Source organism: Amphiprion ocellaris, chromosome 23, assembly GCF_022539595.1.
Source record: "Amphiprion ocellaris isolate individual 3 ecotype Okinawa chromosome 23, ASM2253959v1, whole genome shotgun sequence".
NCBI lineage: Eukaryota > Metazoa > Chordata > Actinopteri > Pomacentridae > Amphiprion > Amphiprion ocellaris.
Genome location: NC_072788.1, coordinates 18,149,971 through 18,167,247, shown reverse-complemented (window position 1 = coordinate 18,167,247; position 17,277 = coordinate 18,149,971). Strand labels below are relative to the sequence as shown.

The 17,277-nt window shown below is 38.4% G+C and overlaps 1 protein-coding gene across 3 annotated transcripts in view; it reads right to left on the bottom strand.

Annotated features, from left to right (window-relative positions):
- Positions 1–17,277, bottom strand: part of map4k2 (mitogen-activated protein kinase kinase kinase kinase 2) — a 45,577-nt gene that overhangs the window by 12,715 nt on the left and 15,585 nt on the right. For all 3 annotated transcript variants that reach the window (XM_035942559.2, XM_023297470.3, XM_023297471.3), the window contains exons 5-15: positions 14,964–15,019; positions 11,885–11,932; positions 11,758–11,800; positions 11,176–11,248; positions 8,981–9,112; positions 8,742–8,804; positions 8,554–8,635; positions 6,560–6,676; positions 6,272–6,350; positions 1,583–1,641; positions 1,423–1,475 (exon numbers count right to left, since the gene is read on the bottom strand). In XM_035942559.2, the coding sequence (XP_035798452.1) occupies positions 1,423–1,475; positions 1,583–1,641; positions 6,272–6,350; positions 6,560–6,676; positions 8,554–8,635; positions 8,742–8,804; positions 8,981–9,112; positions 11,176–11,248; positions 11,758–11,800; positions 11,885–11,932; positions 14,964–15,019 (805 nt within the window). The remainder of the gene's footprint in view (positions 1–1,422; positions 1,476–1,582; positions 1,642–6,271; positions 6,351–6,559; positions 6,677–8,553; positions 8,636–8,741; positions 8,805–8,980; positions 9,113–11,175; positions 11,249–11,757; positions 11,801–11,884; positions 11,933–14,963; positions 15,020–17,277) is intronic.

Genomic DNA, 17,277 nt, shown 5'->3' with positions numbered 1-17,277 from the left:
AAAAAAAGGCAAACCAGAAGATTTGGGGTTCTACACAGTTTTCTTCACCAACAAAGAAAGCAGTCTGGATGCTATCCTCTACAACTCTGACAAAGAATCTCCCCTTTACTGACACTATGCATGTCCCGAACATGGACTTTGGTGGACTTTAAAATACTAGATTTATACAAGATATAGTGATCTATGTTAAGTTTAGTCTATCTTTTACATGTGTATGCACAGTTTTCAGAAGAAAACAGAAGCATACATTACCTGAGCTGCTGGTTTCTTCCTATTGCACCAGCAGAAATGGTAAATGTCAACCCCATACCAATTTGTAATTTTGTATTTGTGTGTTTTCGTCTTAACGGCAAACACATGGATATGTTATTTATCAAATCATGATTTCTGTTTTTCAAAGTTAGCTGAGCTACTCACGAGTCTTCCCTTATATCCGCTGGTAACTACAGAGGGGGTATGCAGACCCCTGGATAGGAATCAAGATTAACTGTTGCTTTGTTTATATCCTGTCTGATTGTGTAACTGCCGGTGTTTTTTGCTCAGTCGCCATCCATGTTCCCAGATCACAACAATTCACTTGGAGAGAACAGTTATATCATAACTGAGAGAAACGATGACCAAAACCAGATGAAAACAGAATTATACTGTTTGTGCAAAAATATTATTGTCAAGGATAATTTGTCACGACAGCTAGTTAAAAGCACAGGTACAAATATTTGTACAAAGCACTACTACTGTGACCATCACTTTATTTGTTACTGCTACTACTCATGAAAAATCCTCATTTAACAATCAGTCCAATTAATCAGTGCAGCTGAGATGGACTCATACCGGTAACACATAGATACCTCATACCTTTACACATTCTGAGGCTTTAATCCCCACATTCTATCATTAGAGACGATGATATTTGATTATTTCTGATGCACACCGAGGCCACAAATCTCCCTAAAGGCAGTTTGCCAGTTTTGATGTATCCGAAGTCATGTGACACTTTCTGAAAAAAGATTTTAGACTGTCACAAAAAAGGCTGCAACACAATGAATATAATGAATAAATGGTGTAAAATAATTAATTTCAGGTTTTGATAAAGATTAAAAAGCCTTTGAGACGTATTCTGATTAAAAAAAAAAAATTGAAGAGGAATGAATGACTGCCATATTGGAACGCACTATCCAGTTCTAGTCCATCTCTTAACACATCCATGCTTTTACTTTGAAATCACCACATTTCACAACCAGAGAGGAAATCTTTGGCTTTTAGGACAGTGTTGGGCACCATTTTAAAAATAACAATCATATATTGTTTTCTAAAGCAACTTTCAGCTTAACTGATGGCTTTAAGAAAGGTATCCGGTACAACCGAAATTTTAACAGCAGAGGTTGAGGAAAGATGAAGAAAATAGAGAGAAAGAAGTCTTACGGCGAATTGTCTTCATCTCCAGATAGGCTCCAGTCATCATCATAGGAGCTATGCTGGGAAGAGAATCAGAAGAGAACCTTTGGTCAAATCTACATATTGTACTATATATTATCAGTACACAACTGTGTCACACACACTGTGTTGCAGAAAGGTTCATTACCAAATCAGGATAAGGCTCTGTGACTTTCCTCAGTGGAGGCCCGAACTTCACTTGGTCAACTGCAAAGAGAGCAGAGCAGTGGGGTTAAATCAGACCAACAAGAGCAGAGCATCGTGCTCCCACACAGTCCAGACATTTTCATGTTGGCAGTATTGATGAGTGCTCACTTTTAAGTGCATTGATTGGCCTTAGTTTGGGGTTAAACACAGGATGCACTCTGCAAATCACCTGTCCCATCAATAATGAGCTATTTTAGTGCATCCACAGGCACGGTGCCACAAACGTTGTCTCCCCAGCGTCTTTTGCATGCAGCACCGTTTCATCCCACTCTTAGTCTCCTGCTCCACTGCTGGGACGATGCAGCCACTGTAAGAGTCTGATTTTAAATCATTTTAAATGATATTGTACAGGAAAGTACTAACTTCTCATCTACATGTTGTAAATGCCAGTTATAGCCACCATGATTAAATGTAATATAAACCAGCTACAGTAAAATTCATAGATTACAATTCTAGTTTTGCTCCCAAGCCCGCTTGTGCAAATATGAAAATATCAACTTTAAACATAACATTCACTGGTGTTCATAGACACGTAGCTGATGATGTAATATTGCAGTAACTCTGACTACACTCTGCAAGAGTGGTTGCTATCGATGCTTGTGTTGGGATAGCATCTGGAGAACTTTTCATCATGTTTTCCTTTTAAAATAATAAACTGGGGAAGCTTGAGGGCTGATAACATCCATCTATACATCCATCCATTTTCTATACATCACTTTTTCCTCTGTAGGCCCTGCTAATCTTGTACACTCGCATCACATTCAGGGTAAAATGTATATTATATTTGTGATTGTACTCATCTTCAGGTGATACTCAGGAGATGAGGAGTAATTTGTTTCTTAGGTTTAGAGAAAAATGGTCTGTTTAATTCGGTATAAACCAAAATTATGAAGTTATTATCTTATAAAGGACAGATCCAGTGTGGAACCGTATGTGAAGTATAACTGAAGCAGAACGCAGAGATCCCTGTTAGCACAGTTAGGCTCAGGAATGTTACCATTAGCTTTAGAGACTGGGAGGTTTAATGTTACTCCAGAGAAGGACAGACTTTGTTTGCTGTGTGATTTAGGTGAAGTTGAGAATGAAGTTTATTTTATGTTTTACTATCGTGCATATGAAGATGTAAGGGAGGTACTATTCAATAAGATGTCCTCTGTTTATTTTGATTTATTTTGGTTGGATGACTATGAAAAACTTGAGTTATGTTTATGTTTTCATGGCAGAATTTCTTTGCGAGGCCTAGGATAAACAGCAACGTATTTTGTTTCAGAACTGAGCTGCAGAATTATGTATGTTTTGGATGTATTGCTGCAATCCTCATATATTGGTGTCTTGTAAACCCATGAGGGTTGGGCACACTTAAAATAAAGAAATCAATCAAATAATCAATCATATATTTAACATGATTGAAGTATCACAAATACAACTTTAATAGTGATTTGGTGTAAGTTCATTTCAGTTCTTTTCCTTTGATTTTGCATGAAAATACATCTGCATTGCTCAGTAAGTTTAAAGACAGAATGCTTTGTCTATTCCCTACTTGATTTAACATCACTATGTCTTGAAAAAGTGTCTGGTTTTGGTTTCTATGCTGACTTGACTGAGATGTGACTGACAGTTGGAAACAGGTCATTATGTAACCACAGAGAACCTGAGCTATTGCTTTTAACAGTTTGACTTTGAACCAGAAAGCGGAAGCTTCTGTCTCGTCTCAGCTCAGTTACCACTCATAGTGTTGCTGAATGTCTGCAACAAGTCATGATCATTTTAAAGCTTTTTACTTGACAGGAGAAGTTTGTGAGGTAGGTTTCCTTACTCTTAGACACTGAAGAGGACCAAGTGGGGTCATTTACCACATTAAAAATGTCTAAACTGGATTTCTGATTCATTTAATGTTATCTTCATTGAAAAAAACTGCTTTCCTTTCAAACATAAGGACATTTCTAAGTGACCCCAAACTTTTGAACTGTAGCGTATATGTGGTGATTTGGGAAATCTACCTCTAGCACCACTAGCAAGTTGACTTTTTAAACTGTCTCAACAACTTTCGCCAAGAAATTTGACACAAATACTCTTGGTGCATTGAGAACTAAAGACTTATTATCTCCTGAGCTTCAAAAAAATGATATTTTTCCGCGAAGTGAAATATATGAATGTCATCAAGACTGACTGACTGACAAAAAATGTTTGCAGACATTCATGGTACTCAGATAATGAATCGCCATGACTTTGTTGATCTCAAGACTTTTTCCTCACGCCACCATCAGGCTGACATTTGAGGATCGGACTTATCAAATACTAAAAACAGAAAATTCTGACGTTCCTGTCAAGATAAATCATTGGAACCTTGGTGATGCCATAAATTATAATTTAGCACCATCAACTGGCCAAAATTGCAGTTTATGACCTAATCTCTGAAAAAACAATGGCATTCTCATCATCGTCTGCTGCACTTCCTGCGTTTAAGCTAAGGGTAGTACATCACTACAGCTGCTTTGGCTTTTTTAAAGTTTTTTTTTTAAATGCACCATATATCTTGTTGTTTAACATTTTGCTATTTAACCAAAAGAGAGAGACATCCCAAAGACTGCATGTCTAAACAGAAATAGCTGCACAAGAATGTAACCTAAATGAAATATGTACAGTCTGATGAGAACAGATCTAGTGGCACATTTAATGCTAATTTATGGTAATTTGTAGTTTTTGGTACAGATGTATTTTACCAGACTAGTAATTACATATATGAGCTCAGTAGTAGCACTGTTATTGCAGCATATCTAAGCATTCAAGCCCATATTGATCAAGCGGAAGTGCAGGTGTTTGTGGCTTATATGTCTATAAATAGCACTCTGTATGTAAGGGAAGTTGAGGTCAGCCCCAGTTTGATTTATGATTTGGTGCTGGGCAAAGTGTGAAGCCAGTCTATCACACCAGAAACACTTTGGCCACAAGAAGCAGCTCAGAAGTATGAAGTCACTGGGCCAAGTGCATAGAAGTACCACTGTCTGTCCCACACCAGGCATGTTGTCCGTGCCATCCTCTGACGCAACCTCCATCCCACATGTATGGATGGGTTACAGAACGAGGGTAGCCATCAGCACACTCACTGAGAGGCTTTTGTCCTCATTCATATTATGGAGATTGCAGCACTGAATGATGGTAACCATGGTGGACAATGAAGCCACTCTTCACAAAGTACAATCGTCATACAGTATATTTACACATGCATACATGTAGTCGAAGCACAGTGATCAAGCACACTCGCACAAACAGTGGACGTAAGGAACAAACAATAAAAACAGAACAATATGGAAACATATGAAGCTGTCTGAAGTGAGTTGAAAAAGTAGAAATATTTTGGGAATATGCACATTCATATTTTTTGACAGTGAGATAATCAGATAGACGTCAGTCTCATATCTGTGTGTTAAATACAGTGCTACAGTAGCTCGGTGGTTAGCACCGTCGCCTTGCAGCTAGAGGATCCCCGGTTCACGTCCCGGCCTTTCTGGGATCTTTCTGCATGGAGTTTGCATGTTCACCCTGTACTTGTATCTGGCCTCCTCCCACAGTCCCAAAACATGCTCAGGTTAATTGGTAACTCTGAATTGTCCATTGGTGTGAATGTGAGTGTGATTGTTTGTCTCTGTATGTAGCCCTGTGATAGACTGATGGCCCCTGCCTTCACCCTGAGTCAGCTGGGATAGACTCCAGACCCCCATGACCCTCATGAGGATTAAGTGGTGAATAGATGATGGATGCTAGAGTTGCAACATATCAAGATTAGATTAGCACAAAAGGTAGAAGTAAGAGGAAACGACAGAACAACGTCCACTTCTAAAGGCCTTATTTTCATGGTAGCATAAGCAGAGTGACCTTAAAATTCGCTTTGTGCATCTGAGACTAGAGGCTTAGAATCTGTATTCTGTTGTCACCACAAGAGATAATGGATTACAGTAGCATGTGAATCCATGGCATTTTGTTTTATTGTCTATTATGTTCTAATATTAGGGTACATAAAAACGCACAATGTCTCAGTGAGAGCACTGAATAGGTGATATATACTACCATTCAAAAGTTTGGGATCACTTAGAAATGTCCTTATTTTTGAAAGAAAAGACATTTTTGTCAGTGAAGATAACATTAAATGAATCACAAATACAGTCTAGACATTGATAATGTGGTAAATGACTATTTGAGCTGGAAACGGCTGATTTTTAATGGAATATCTCCATAAGGGTACAGAGGAACATTTCCATCAACCATCACTCCTGTCTTCTAATGCTACATTGTGTTAGCTAATGGTGTTGAAAGGCTCATTGATGATTAGAAAACCCTTGTGCAGTTATGTTAGCACATGAATAAAAGTGTGAGTTTTCATGGAAAACATGAAATTGTCTGAGTGACTCCAAACTTTCGAATGGTAGTGTATATTTGTGAGCATTTTTTTTTTTTTTTTTTTGCTGGGAGTTAGATAAAACTCTAACTCTAACCTCTCAATATCAGTTTTATCCCTGTGCAGCTGGTAAAGAGAACAGAAGTGGAAAAATCTGCCTCCCAACAACTCTAGAACTGAAAGGTTCATAGTTCCCCAAACTCTCAGACTGTGTGTGGGTGGGTGTGTCCTCACATTGTTCTTCAGATAGAGTCCTCTCCACAGACAGGTGCTTCCCTGCTGATTGGATCTTGTCAGGAGCCATTTCCTCAAACTGTCAACACAGCATTTGTATTACAGCAAGCATCAGCAGAACCACAAGTCACAGTGAAAATGACTACTTTTTTTCAATCAGAGAGCATACGTGATATTTACACATCACAGCTTAGGCAAGTCAATGAAAAGTGGAGATACTTAATAGGATATTGTAAATAAGAATGCCTTCTGTTGACCAGTAAAAGTGCCAGTCCTTGCAGCACTGACCTCTAGCTCGTTGTCGTCCATGCTGTGTGTGTGGGAGGTGTGGAGCTCAGGGTTATTGGCCATGTCCAGCAGCTCAATTATCAGGTTACGAGTCAGCAGCTGTGTCACAAATGGATGCTGGAGGAAATATGTTACATATCATGACTTTAAACACATATAGAAACTCATAGCGATCGCACAAAATGATCCTGACAAACGACAAAACCCATTAAACCTACAAAATATTGGCCAAAATTTCCTTCTATGAAGGACACTGCCAAGCTGTTTCCAGATCTATGAATGACTGTCTGATCTTTAATTCAGTGGTGAAATCCACAATATTCACTACTGTTCAGAAGTTTGGGGTCACTTAGAAATGTCCTTACTTTTGAAAGACAAGCAGTTTTTTTCAATGAAGATAACATTAAATTAATGAATCACAAATCCAGTCTAGACATTGTTAATGTTGTAAATGACTATTCTAGCTGGAAATTGATGATTTTTAATGGAATATCTACATAGGGGTACAGAGGAACATTTCCAGCAACCATCACTCCTGTGTTCTAATGCTACATTGTGTTAGCTAATGGTGTTGAAAGGCTAACTGAGGATTAGAAAACCTTTGTGCCGTTATGTTAGCACATGAATAAAAGTGTTAGATTTCATGGAAAACAGGAAATTGAATGGGTAACCCCAAACTTTTGAATGGTGGTGTATATCAACTGTTTTCCAGAGTAGAAGGAAAAAAAACACGAACATACAAAACTTTTGCTGCTGGACTAAATAGGATGGTGCAAAGTAGAATACCCAGATAGTTTTCTGCTTCTACAAAGTTTTTTTTTTCTATTTATCAGATCTTCTTCAGGGCAAAATATAGCAATAATAGTCGTCACATGTGGTCTAGGAGGTTATTGGACAATGCTGCATATTGAAAATGAATGAATACATAAATTAAGTAGAAGAGCACTCAAAGAGCGCAGTACTCCGCCAGGGCTACTCAGTCGTATCATTTCCGAAGGCTGAAATATCGTGGATCCAGACGATAAGCCACATCACAAAATCTAATCACTTGGTCCTTGTGTCATTTCTGACCTTCCCTGAAAATTTCATCCAAATCCGTTAGTCTGTTTTTGAGTAACGTTGCTAACAGACAGACAGACAGACAGACAGACAGACAAACAGGTTGTCACATAACTCCACTAAGGCTCCGCCCCCTTGGTGGGGTAATAAATAACCAAATCAGATCAAAAGAAGTTCTTAAATGTCCTAATAAAAAAAAAAAACAGAACAAAAAAAAAACAGCACTCTTGATTAAAATCACTTTAGTCAGTCGGCATACAATTTGCCAAAGCAAAAAACAGTAAATACAGTAAAATTACATCTGTCCAATCATGCCATCACACTTCCTGTATTTACATGTCTCTATACTGTACCACTATCAAATAAAGAAAAGTGTAGAAACACCATGGACTGCCTTTTTATGTCATTTAAAGCTACCTCCACCTCTGTGCCTGTCTTCTTTAATTTACCTGGTTTCTTTACAGTTAGGAAAAGCTGCGCCATAAAGAAAAAAAAATGAGTTCAGACTGACAGCTAAGGAATGTGCCTTTTCTACAATTTGTAAAGGTATTATGGACATTTATCTGTGATGAACGTTAGGGGGGTAAACAGACAACAATCGGCTCACAGAGCTGATTCCAACAATATGTGTATGATGTCAGAAATACTGTGATGTCATGGCAAAATTAGTCAATCAGAAACTGAGTGAAAAAAAAAATTCTGCACAAAATTACCATTCTATATTGTGGTGTGATGTGTTCATATGTGAAATCTACTGAACAGTTCCCAGTGTGAATTCACTGTATGAATGTAATGCAATCTCTCCATCAGCCCATTTTTGCCCTTCAAATGTTGAAAATAGAACAAAAAATTGTACTAATGAATAGTGCCTATATTTGGACAGATCGCTAGTTAATTTCCTTTCATTAATGAAAGGCTATAAAGGGCAAGCTAACCTGCAGCAGTGTCTCAGCTGAGGGTCTTTTACGAGGGTTTTTAATCAGAGCCATCTTCACAAAGCTTTGGAAACTCGCAGACCTGTAGAAAGACGACAAAGAGAGAGAATATGTGTGAATGCATCAAAAATCAAAATGTTATTGCTCTTATTAAAGAGAGAAAGGCAGTTTGTCACAGTTCAACTCACCACTTGGTTTTGTCCTTTAGTCTCGGTGGCTGGAAGCTGCTCTTGGACATCAACATCAGTGCTCTGAAACATTGTTTTAAAAGTCACTGGGCTGAGAAACGACTTACATGCTGCAAACCAGGCAGCCATAATATGACATTTAGTGTTTATACAATGTTTATCACCACACGGATGTCATTAAGTCTGTCTGTTTCCAGCTGTCTGGGCTGTTGGGGTCCCTCCTGGCTGTGCTGACTCACCTCATTGGATGGAGGTCAAACATGGGCGGCTGGAGCTCGGCCAGCTCAATAGCAGTGATGCCAGCAGCCCAGATATCACACAGATGGTTGTAGCCGCCCTTCTTTTCCACTGCAGCCACCTCTGGAGCCATCCTGGACAGAGGAACAGAACAGAAGAGACCATCAGAGGAAGGAAATGAACAGTTTGCAGCAGATACTTGTATTACCTCTAATTTTGTGTATCTCTACAACTATAGTTTGTTTAGTTGAAGGTTTTCTAGCTTTTCTGATGACAGTTCCTAAAACTGTTTATCAGATTAAAAACTAATTTCTCTAAAAATGTAGTTTTTAGGTAATAAGGTATCCAAATAGATTTTTGCTGTAGAAGTAGGGGAAGGCTATAATTCTAGAAAATGCTGCTAATGAGTTCAAATGAACCACATATCCATAAAAACTCAATTTTTTACCTTCATTTTGTATTTATAGTCGGTTTCTGTTAGCTACTGGCAATAACACACTGAGAGTTTATCATGAAAATCATGTAGGCGCAATCCATTACTCATTTGACTGGTGAATGTCTATAAGATTTTAAGGAAAATTTGTCACTTGTTAGACCATAAACAATAATAAGTTACCAAATGACCACCCACAAAACCCAGAATTCTCCATGTATTATATTGCTTGCATTGTTGCAAGTCACAAGTGGCTGTTTAACCAGCATTTTCTAAACATATTGTCACTACCATAAACTAACTACTGTATTTTTGTATCCAAGCAGATCACACAACATCATACTAGCTTTGCAGCACGATTGACACTGACATTGACTGACAAAAATAAGTAGTAGTGTAGGTTATTCAACCTCAAATCTGTACTCTATATTACTTTTTTTCAAAAAGCTGAGTTTAAGCACTTCATTTCATTCATTCTAGGACACTTTGCAAGTTGATTTTTGCTTTATTTTCAGGTCATTTGAATACCATGGAGAGCAAGAGCACCAGCAAAGCCCTGAAAAGCAGACAATATGTCTATGACACTGGTATTTCAGAAGTTTTCCCTCTGGTTGAAAAGTTGTTTATAATAGGCAGGACCAAGGACAGATCAACAGGGACACTGACAGACTTTTGCTTTGTCATGGAGCAACTCCCCTTACATCAGGTCTTGGCTGAATGAGCATAGCCTTTCATGTCCCAGACATACAAGGTTGCATATTGAACGTTCTCTGGGAAAATGGCAATTTTGAACATAATTGTGGTATTTCATAAAATGTCAGCAGCAGCAAGACGCAAAATCACACAGAAAAATAAAGCTAGGATATCTTCTTGTTCTACAATAAAGATTGATTTCAACTCATTACTGGGTGTTTTTCGTCCCAAAAGGCATTCATAGCCTCCCCCTAGTAGAAGGGGTGTAGCCCTTAATGGGGCAAGTGATCATATTTGGTAACTTCCGCACACATTAAATATGGCGTTGTTCCCGCTTTTCAGTGAGGTCGAGAAGCATGTGGTTTTCACCCAGCCAATCAGCAAAGGTCACTCTACATTACAGCACACTGCATCGTGGCATTTGACCAATCAGCAGAGGCCTGGAACATATCAAACGTTGTCTTTTAGCCAAAGTCGGAAAAAGACAGACTTGCGGCTCGGTCCTCTTCCATATTTGGGGTCGAAACATGAAACGTAACCATGGCTAGTTGGCGAAACTCACACATTTTACGGTTGAGTAGTTGTGCTAAGTGATGACATATACATTTCTTGGAATTTTTTTTAACCACTAACGGGCAAGGAACCATATATGGTAACTTCATTGATCATGAATTTCAACATGAAAATTAAAAATTTCAAAAAATGTCACAAACATAAAAAGAATGACTTATATCCTCCAATAACACTCTATGGTTGACATTTTGAATTTCAAACTATTTCAATGATTGCCCTTTAAAGGGTTAATATTAAGTATGGCAGTCTTAAGAGTGGTAGGGATGAGTCCTGACAATTTTGCGATTTATTGGGGCTGTAGAAATGGTCAAAATAGAGCCAAAGAGTACTTCTGTAAATTACAGATTAACTGCAACCCTTATCCAAAATACAAAGACCGTAGTCCTGCACCTTCATGCAAAATCCCTTGAAGGTCAGCTCCTGCTCTGTATGATACTACAGACAGGTAGAAAATGTGTGTTCAGAGATGTAAGGTGATCGCAACTCCATTCATCTTACCAGTAAGGAGTTCCAATGAAAGACTTTCTTTTGGCCACAGAGGCACTGATCTCTGCTGCCACTCCAAAATCAGCTGGAGACAGAAGAGACACACGGGATCACACTGGCAGCTAAAATCTAATGTACACTACAGTCCAAAAGTTTGGGATCACTTAGAAATGTTCTTAGTTTTGAAAGAAAAGCAGTTTTTTTCAATGAAGATGACATTAAATGAATCAGAAATACAGTCTAGACATTGTTAATGTGGTAAATGACTATTCTAGCTGGAAATGGCTGATTTTTAATGGAATATCTCCATAGAGGTACAGAGGAACATTTCCAGCAACCATCACTCCTATGTTCTAATGCTACATTGTGTTAGCTAATGGTGTTGAAAGGCTGTGATGATTAGAAAACACTTTTGCAGTTATGTTAGCACATGAATAAAAGTGTGAGTTTTCAAGGAAAGCATGAAATTGCCTGGGTGACCCCAAACTTTTGAATGGTAGTGCATTTATGGCCTATTGAATCACACTTGAGTGTGAGAAGATAAACAGGTATCGCAAATGTGCAAGTGCATGTCTGATACAGATCTCCACTGACCCAGTTTCACGTCTCCACGCTCGGTCAAAAGGATGTTGGCTCCCTGCAGCAATGACAGCATAATCATTTATTATCTCTATTAAACTGTAACAACTGGAAAAAGACTTTAAAAATAAAACAGATGTACCTTTATATCTCGATGCATTTTGCCAGTTTCGTGCAAGTGATACAAACCCTGGAAAAAAACAAAGAAAAACAATACAAAATGTAAATCAGCGGAGCTCTATGTAGATTATTATGAGTATACATTTTTTTATGAAATAATTACTTGTTTTATAGTTTTCAAGCACTAATCAGGTAAAAAAAAATCTTGATAAAAAACAGCTAGCGTGACCTACTAGAAATCCTTGGAAGAAATCCTACTGATTCCTTCGACCTCCTGACACCCAGAAACCAACAGCTCCTCTTGTACTTGAATACTGCTTGGTCCTAGGATTTTGTGTTTTAACTTATTTCTAAGGGTCTCATTCAACACAACTGCAAGAATATGGATGGTGAGAGCATAAAGTAAGAAAAATGTGTGACATTTCCGACAGTGGCCTACTACAGCCAAAGCTTGGTAATTAACAATAATGGTGTATCACTATACCCTGGGACCTGTTAGATGATACCATATTTTGGCAGTGCAAGCAGCTCAGTAAATTTGCATTTGGTTAAATTTTGACAAACGGTGAATCCTTAAAAAGTCTGGACAAAGAAAACAAATGTTGGTGACCCAGCCGTAATGACAGGCAATCATCTGTTGGCCATCATAATATACAGTGCCGTGAAAAAGTATTCACCCCTTTCTCAAATTCTTTTTTTTTTTGCGTATTTTCCCCACTTTAATGTTTAAGATCATCAAACAAATGTAAATATCAGACAAAGATAACCCAAGTAAACACAAAATGCAGTTTTTAAATGATGATTTTATTCATTAAAGAAAAAAACTATTCCAAGCTACCTGGCCCTGTGTGAAAAAGTAATTGCCCTCTAAACCTATTAACTGGTTGGGCCACCCTCAGCAGCAACATCTGAAATCAAGCGTTTCTATAACTGGCAATGAGTCTTTCACATCTCTGTGGAGATATTTTGGTCCACTATTCTTCACAAAATTGTTTTAACACAGCAACACTGGAGGGTTTCCGAGCATGAACGGCCTTTTTCTTCATTTTGTTTTTTAAGCCATTCAGAAGTCGACTTGCTGGTGTGTTTTGGATCGTTGTTCTGCTGCAGAACTCAAGTGTGCTTCAGTCTAAAGTCACGAACTGATGGCTGAACATTCTCCTTCAGGATTTTCTGGTAGAGAGTAGAATTCATGGTTTCATCAATCACAGCAAGTCCTCCAGGTCCAGAAGCAGCAAAGCAGTCTTAGACCATCACACTACCACCATGGTGGTGATGTTCTTCTTCTGAAATGCCGCATTACTTTTACACCAGATGTAAAGAGACACACACCTTCCAAAAAGTTCAACTTTCATCTCGTCAGTCAACAGAATATTCTCCAAAAAGTCTTTGGGATCATTCAGATGTTTGTTTGCAGAAGTAAGACGAGTCTTTATCTTCTTTTTGGTCAGCAGTGATTTTTGCCTCGGAACTCTGCCATGGATGCCATTTTTGTCCAGTCTCTTCCTTGTTGTTGAGTCATGAACACTGACCTTAACTGAGGCAACGGAGGCCTGCAGTTCTTTAGATGTTGTCCTGGGTTCCTTTGTGACCTCCTGGATGAGTCGTCACTGTGCTCTTGAGGTAATTTTGTTAGGCCAGCCACTCCTGGGAACGTTCACCACTGTTCCATGTTTTCTCCATTTGTGGATAATGGCTCTCACCGTGGTTCTCTGGAGTCATAAAGCTTTACAAATGGCTTGAATTTCTTTGGATCTCTGCATTTTGTTGCAGCTTGTTGAGATCTTCTGGCCGACTTCATTTTGTCAGACAGGTTCTATTTAAGTGATTTCTTGATTGAACAGGTGTGGAGGGAATCAGGCTTGGGTGTCGTCGGTGAAACTGAACTTCCTTTCCAGAAAATGTGATTAGCCACTGTTAATTCATGAATTAACAAGGGGGGCAATTATGTTTTCACACATGGCCAGGTATGTTTGGATAGCTTTTTTCCTTTAAAGCATTAAATCATTGTTTAAAAACTGCATTTTGTGTTTACCTTGGTTATCTTTGTCTAATATTTAAATTTGTTTGATGGTCTTGAACATTTAAGTGGGGAAAATATTAAAAGAAATAACAATTCCAGAAGGGGGCAAATACTTTTTCACAGCACTGTACAACATGGGTTAAACTTAATCTTGTTCTGAGGTCTTTGGTTAAACCCCTAGAAACTTATCCCCCTGTTCAAAAAAAATGCATATTTAAAAGTTTTCTTTCATTGAAAATAATACCTTTCTAAATTAAAATGGCTTAAATGTAACTCTACACCGTAACCTCCTCGCAGATCTGTGAATCCCCTCCCTCTCTGTCCACCCAACCATTCTACAAGCTCACAAACTAACCTCTGCTAAATCTTTTGTAAGGCTCCCACTTTAAAGCTTCAGTTTACCGATGACAGTCTCGAAAACACAAGATTCACACAGTCAGGGTTTCAAATGTAACAAACCTGAGGAACCAATCCTGTCAACTTGCAGGTTGGGGCTTTTGTAACATTATTGTTCCTCAGAATTGGTTTCTGGTTCAAACTTGTATGGCTGAAGCAGCTGGAGAGGAACTTTAGATTCTGGTTTTACCATTTATAACCCTTTGATGCACAGTGTGGGTCAGGAGATACCCATTTTCCATTGGATTTGGGTCACATTTGACCCATGTTGCGCATCAAAGGGTTTTTGTTATTGACATCCATTTTCAGTCTTGTTAGACTCCAAAGGATTGTCATGAAAAATTTACCAGCAGTGAACTGTTTGGCTCTAATAATTCCACTTAGAGAAACATTTTTACTCTGCGATCCACCAGACAGAATCTCTTGGTATCAATTGCTGTCTGCTGTACAAAGCTGATTACTCAATAAAACCTTGCAGTCAGCAGGTCACTCACGAACAAAATAGACACAGTCTAGCATGTTATGCTGTGGGTGCAGTTATGCTGGACAAGTATTTTCTTCTACAGTAAATTTAGTGGTCTGGAGAGGTTAAATACTGTTTAGCTCCTCTGCAGCTGGGGAAAACACATGACTCATTGTTGAGGAGTATCTTTAAAGTTGCCTTTCACCCAGAAAGCCTTACCTGGAGGGTTTCCCGGCACACAAACGCTATCTGTTTCTCCTTTAATGGGCCTGTCACTGTGAAGAACAATTTGATTAATAGCTCATACATAACAGGAGGTTGAAAAAGAAAGAGCCCACAGGTACATTTCTTAAAACAGGGTAGAACTGGTTTTTCGGAGTTCAGTGTGACTACTTCCACTACACCAATGACTCAAAGATTACATGGTGATTAAAACAGTGGGACATTTTGGGAGTTATGTCTGCTGTCTTACCCAGAAGGAAATGAGAAGGCCAGTTTCCTGATGAGCATCTAGAAATACACTCCCCTCCAAAAGTATTGGAACAGTGAGGCCAAATCCTTTATTTTTGCTGCAGGCTGAAAAAATTTGGGTTTGACATCAAAAGATGAATATGAGACAAGAGACCAACATTTCAGCTTTTCTTTCCAGGTATTTACATCTGGATCTGATACACAACTTAGAAGATAGCATTATTCATAACGGAACACTAAATCCTTAGGTGAGCAAAAGTATTGGAACAGATAGACTTAAAATAGATTAAAGTGAATAAGACTTAATATTTAGTTGCAATAACTGCATCAAGTCTGTGACCCACTGACATCACCAAACATTCTTCTTTTGTGATGCTTTTCCAGGTTTTCACCACAGCCTCTTTCAGTCGTTGGTTGTTTTGGGGTGTTACTCCCTTCAGTTTCCTCTTTAGCAGGTAAAATGCAGCTATAAAGGGTTTAAGTCCAGAGATTGACTTGGCCAGTCTAAAACCTTCCACTTCTTGCCTCTGATGACCTCCTTTGTTGTTTTGGCAGTGTGTTCTGCGTCATTGTCTTGCTGCACGATGAAGGATCTACAATCAGTTTGGTTGCATTTTTCTTTAAATTGGCAGACAAAAAGGTTCTGTAGACTTCTGAGTTCATTTTGCTGCTGCCATCATGTGTTTCATCATCAGTGAAGATTAAAGAGCTCGTCCCAGAAGAAGCCATTCAAGCCTAAGCCATGACATTACCTCCACTGTGTTTCACAGATGAGCTTGTATGTTTGGGATCATGAGCAGATCCTTTCTTTCTCCAAACTTTAGCCTTTCCATCACTTTGGTAAAGGTTCATCTTTGTCTCATCAGTCCGTAAAACTTTGTCCCAGAGTTTTTGAGGCTCATTTCTCTATTTTTTAGCAAACTACAGCCTGGTCTTTCTATTCTTCTTGCTAACAAGTGGTTTGCATTTTCTGGTGTAGTCTTTGTATGTTTGTTCATGAAGTCTTCTGCAAACAATAAATTGTGATATCTTCATTCCTGTCCTCTGGAGGTTGTTGCTGATCAATAACAGTTGTTTTAGGGTTTTTCTTTACAGCACTCACAATGTTTCTGTTGTCAACTGCTGCTGTTTTCCTTGGTCTATCCGTTACACGTCTGTTACTTAGTACACCAGTAGTTCTTTCTTCTTCAGGACATTCCAGATGGTTGTACTGACTATGGACAATGTTTATGCAATGACTTCGACTTATTTTCCATCTTCTCTCAGCTTTAAAAATGCTTGTTTTTCACCCATAGACAGCGCTCTGTTTTTCATGTTGGTTACACCTCTAACTATAGATGCAGTCTGTACAGACAAAACCCAAATCTGAAACTGAACGTAGACACTGAGCGCTATTTATTGTTTGAATAATCAATGTAATTGAACACACCAGGGCAAGAAAACACACCTGTCAGTCACATGTTCAATACTTTTGCTCACATGAAAAATGGGTGAGTTCAAACAAAAGGTGCTATCGTCTAAGTTGTGAGTCAGATCCCGATATTTTCATTCTACAGCAAAAAAAAATAAATAAATAAAGGAATTGGCCTCACTGTTCCAATACTTTCGGGGAGTGTAAGTGTTAGCATCAAGAGTAGAATCAGTGAAAGCAGTATAATTCAAACGGCCTGTATTTTCAATGTAGTCTGTCTACATTGCTCGTTCTTGATTGTTCATCAGTGGAAAAAATAATCGACAATTTGAAATCATTTGGAATTTAAGTGATATTACACACTCACTTGTGTTGTTTTCTGTATAATAAAGTCAGCTAACTTGTGTTTGTCAAATTTGTCTCCTAGTCAGAATAACAAGATGTTTTCCAGTCTCCTCAGCTGATCTGAGTCTGTATGGAATCAGATTTCTGTCCATATAATTAAACAAATCTGAAAGACAGTCGAAAAGACAAAAAAAGCGACATCTCAAATGTCACAGTAATAATTTAGAGGCACATTATCTGCACAATCATATCAACTATTGCTATTTTCCTTTTTTGTTAATATGACCTTTTGTTTACAGTCCCCAC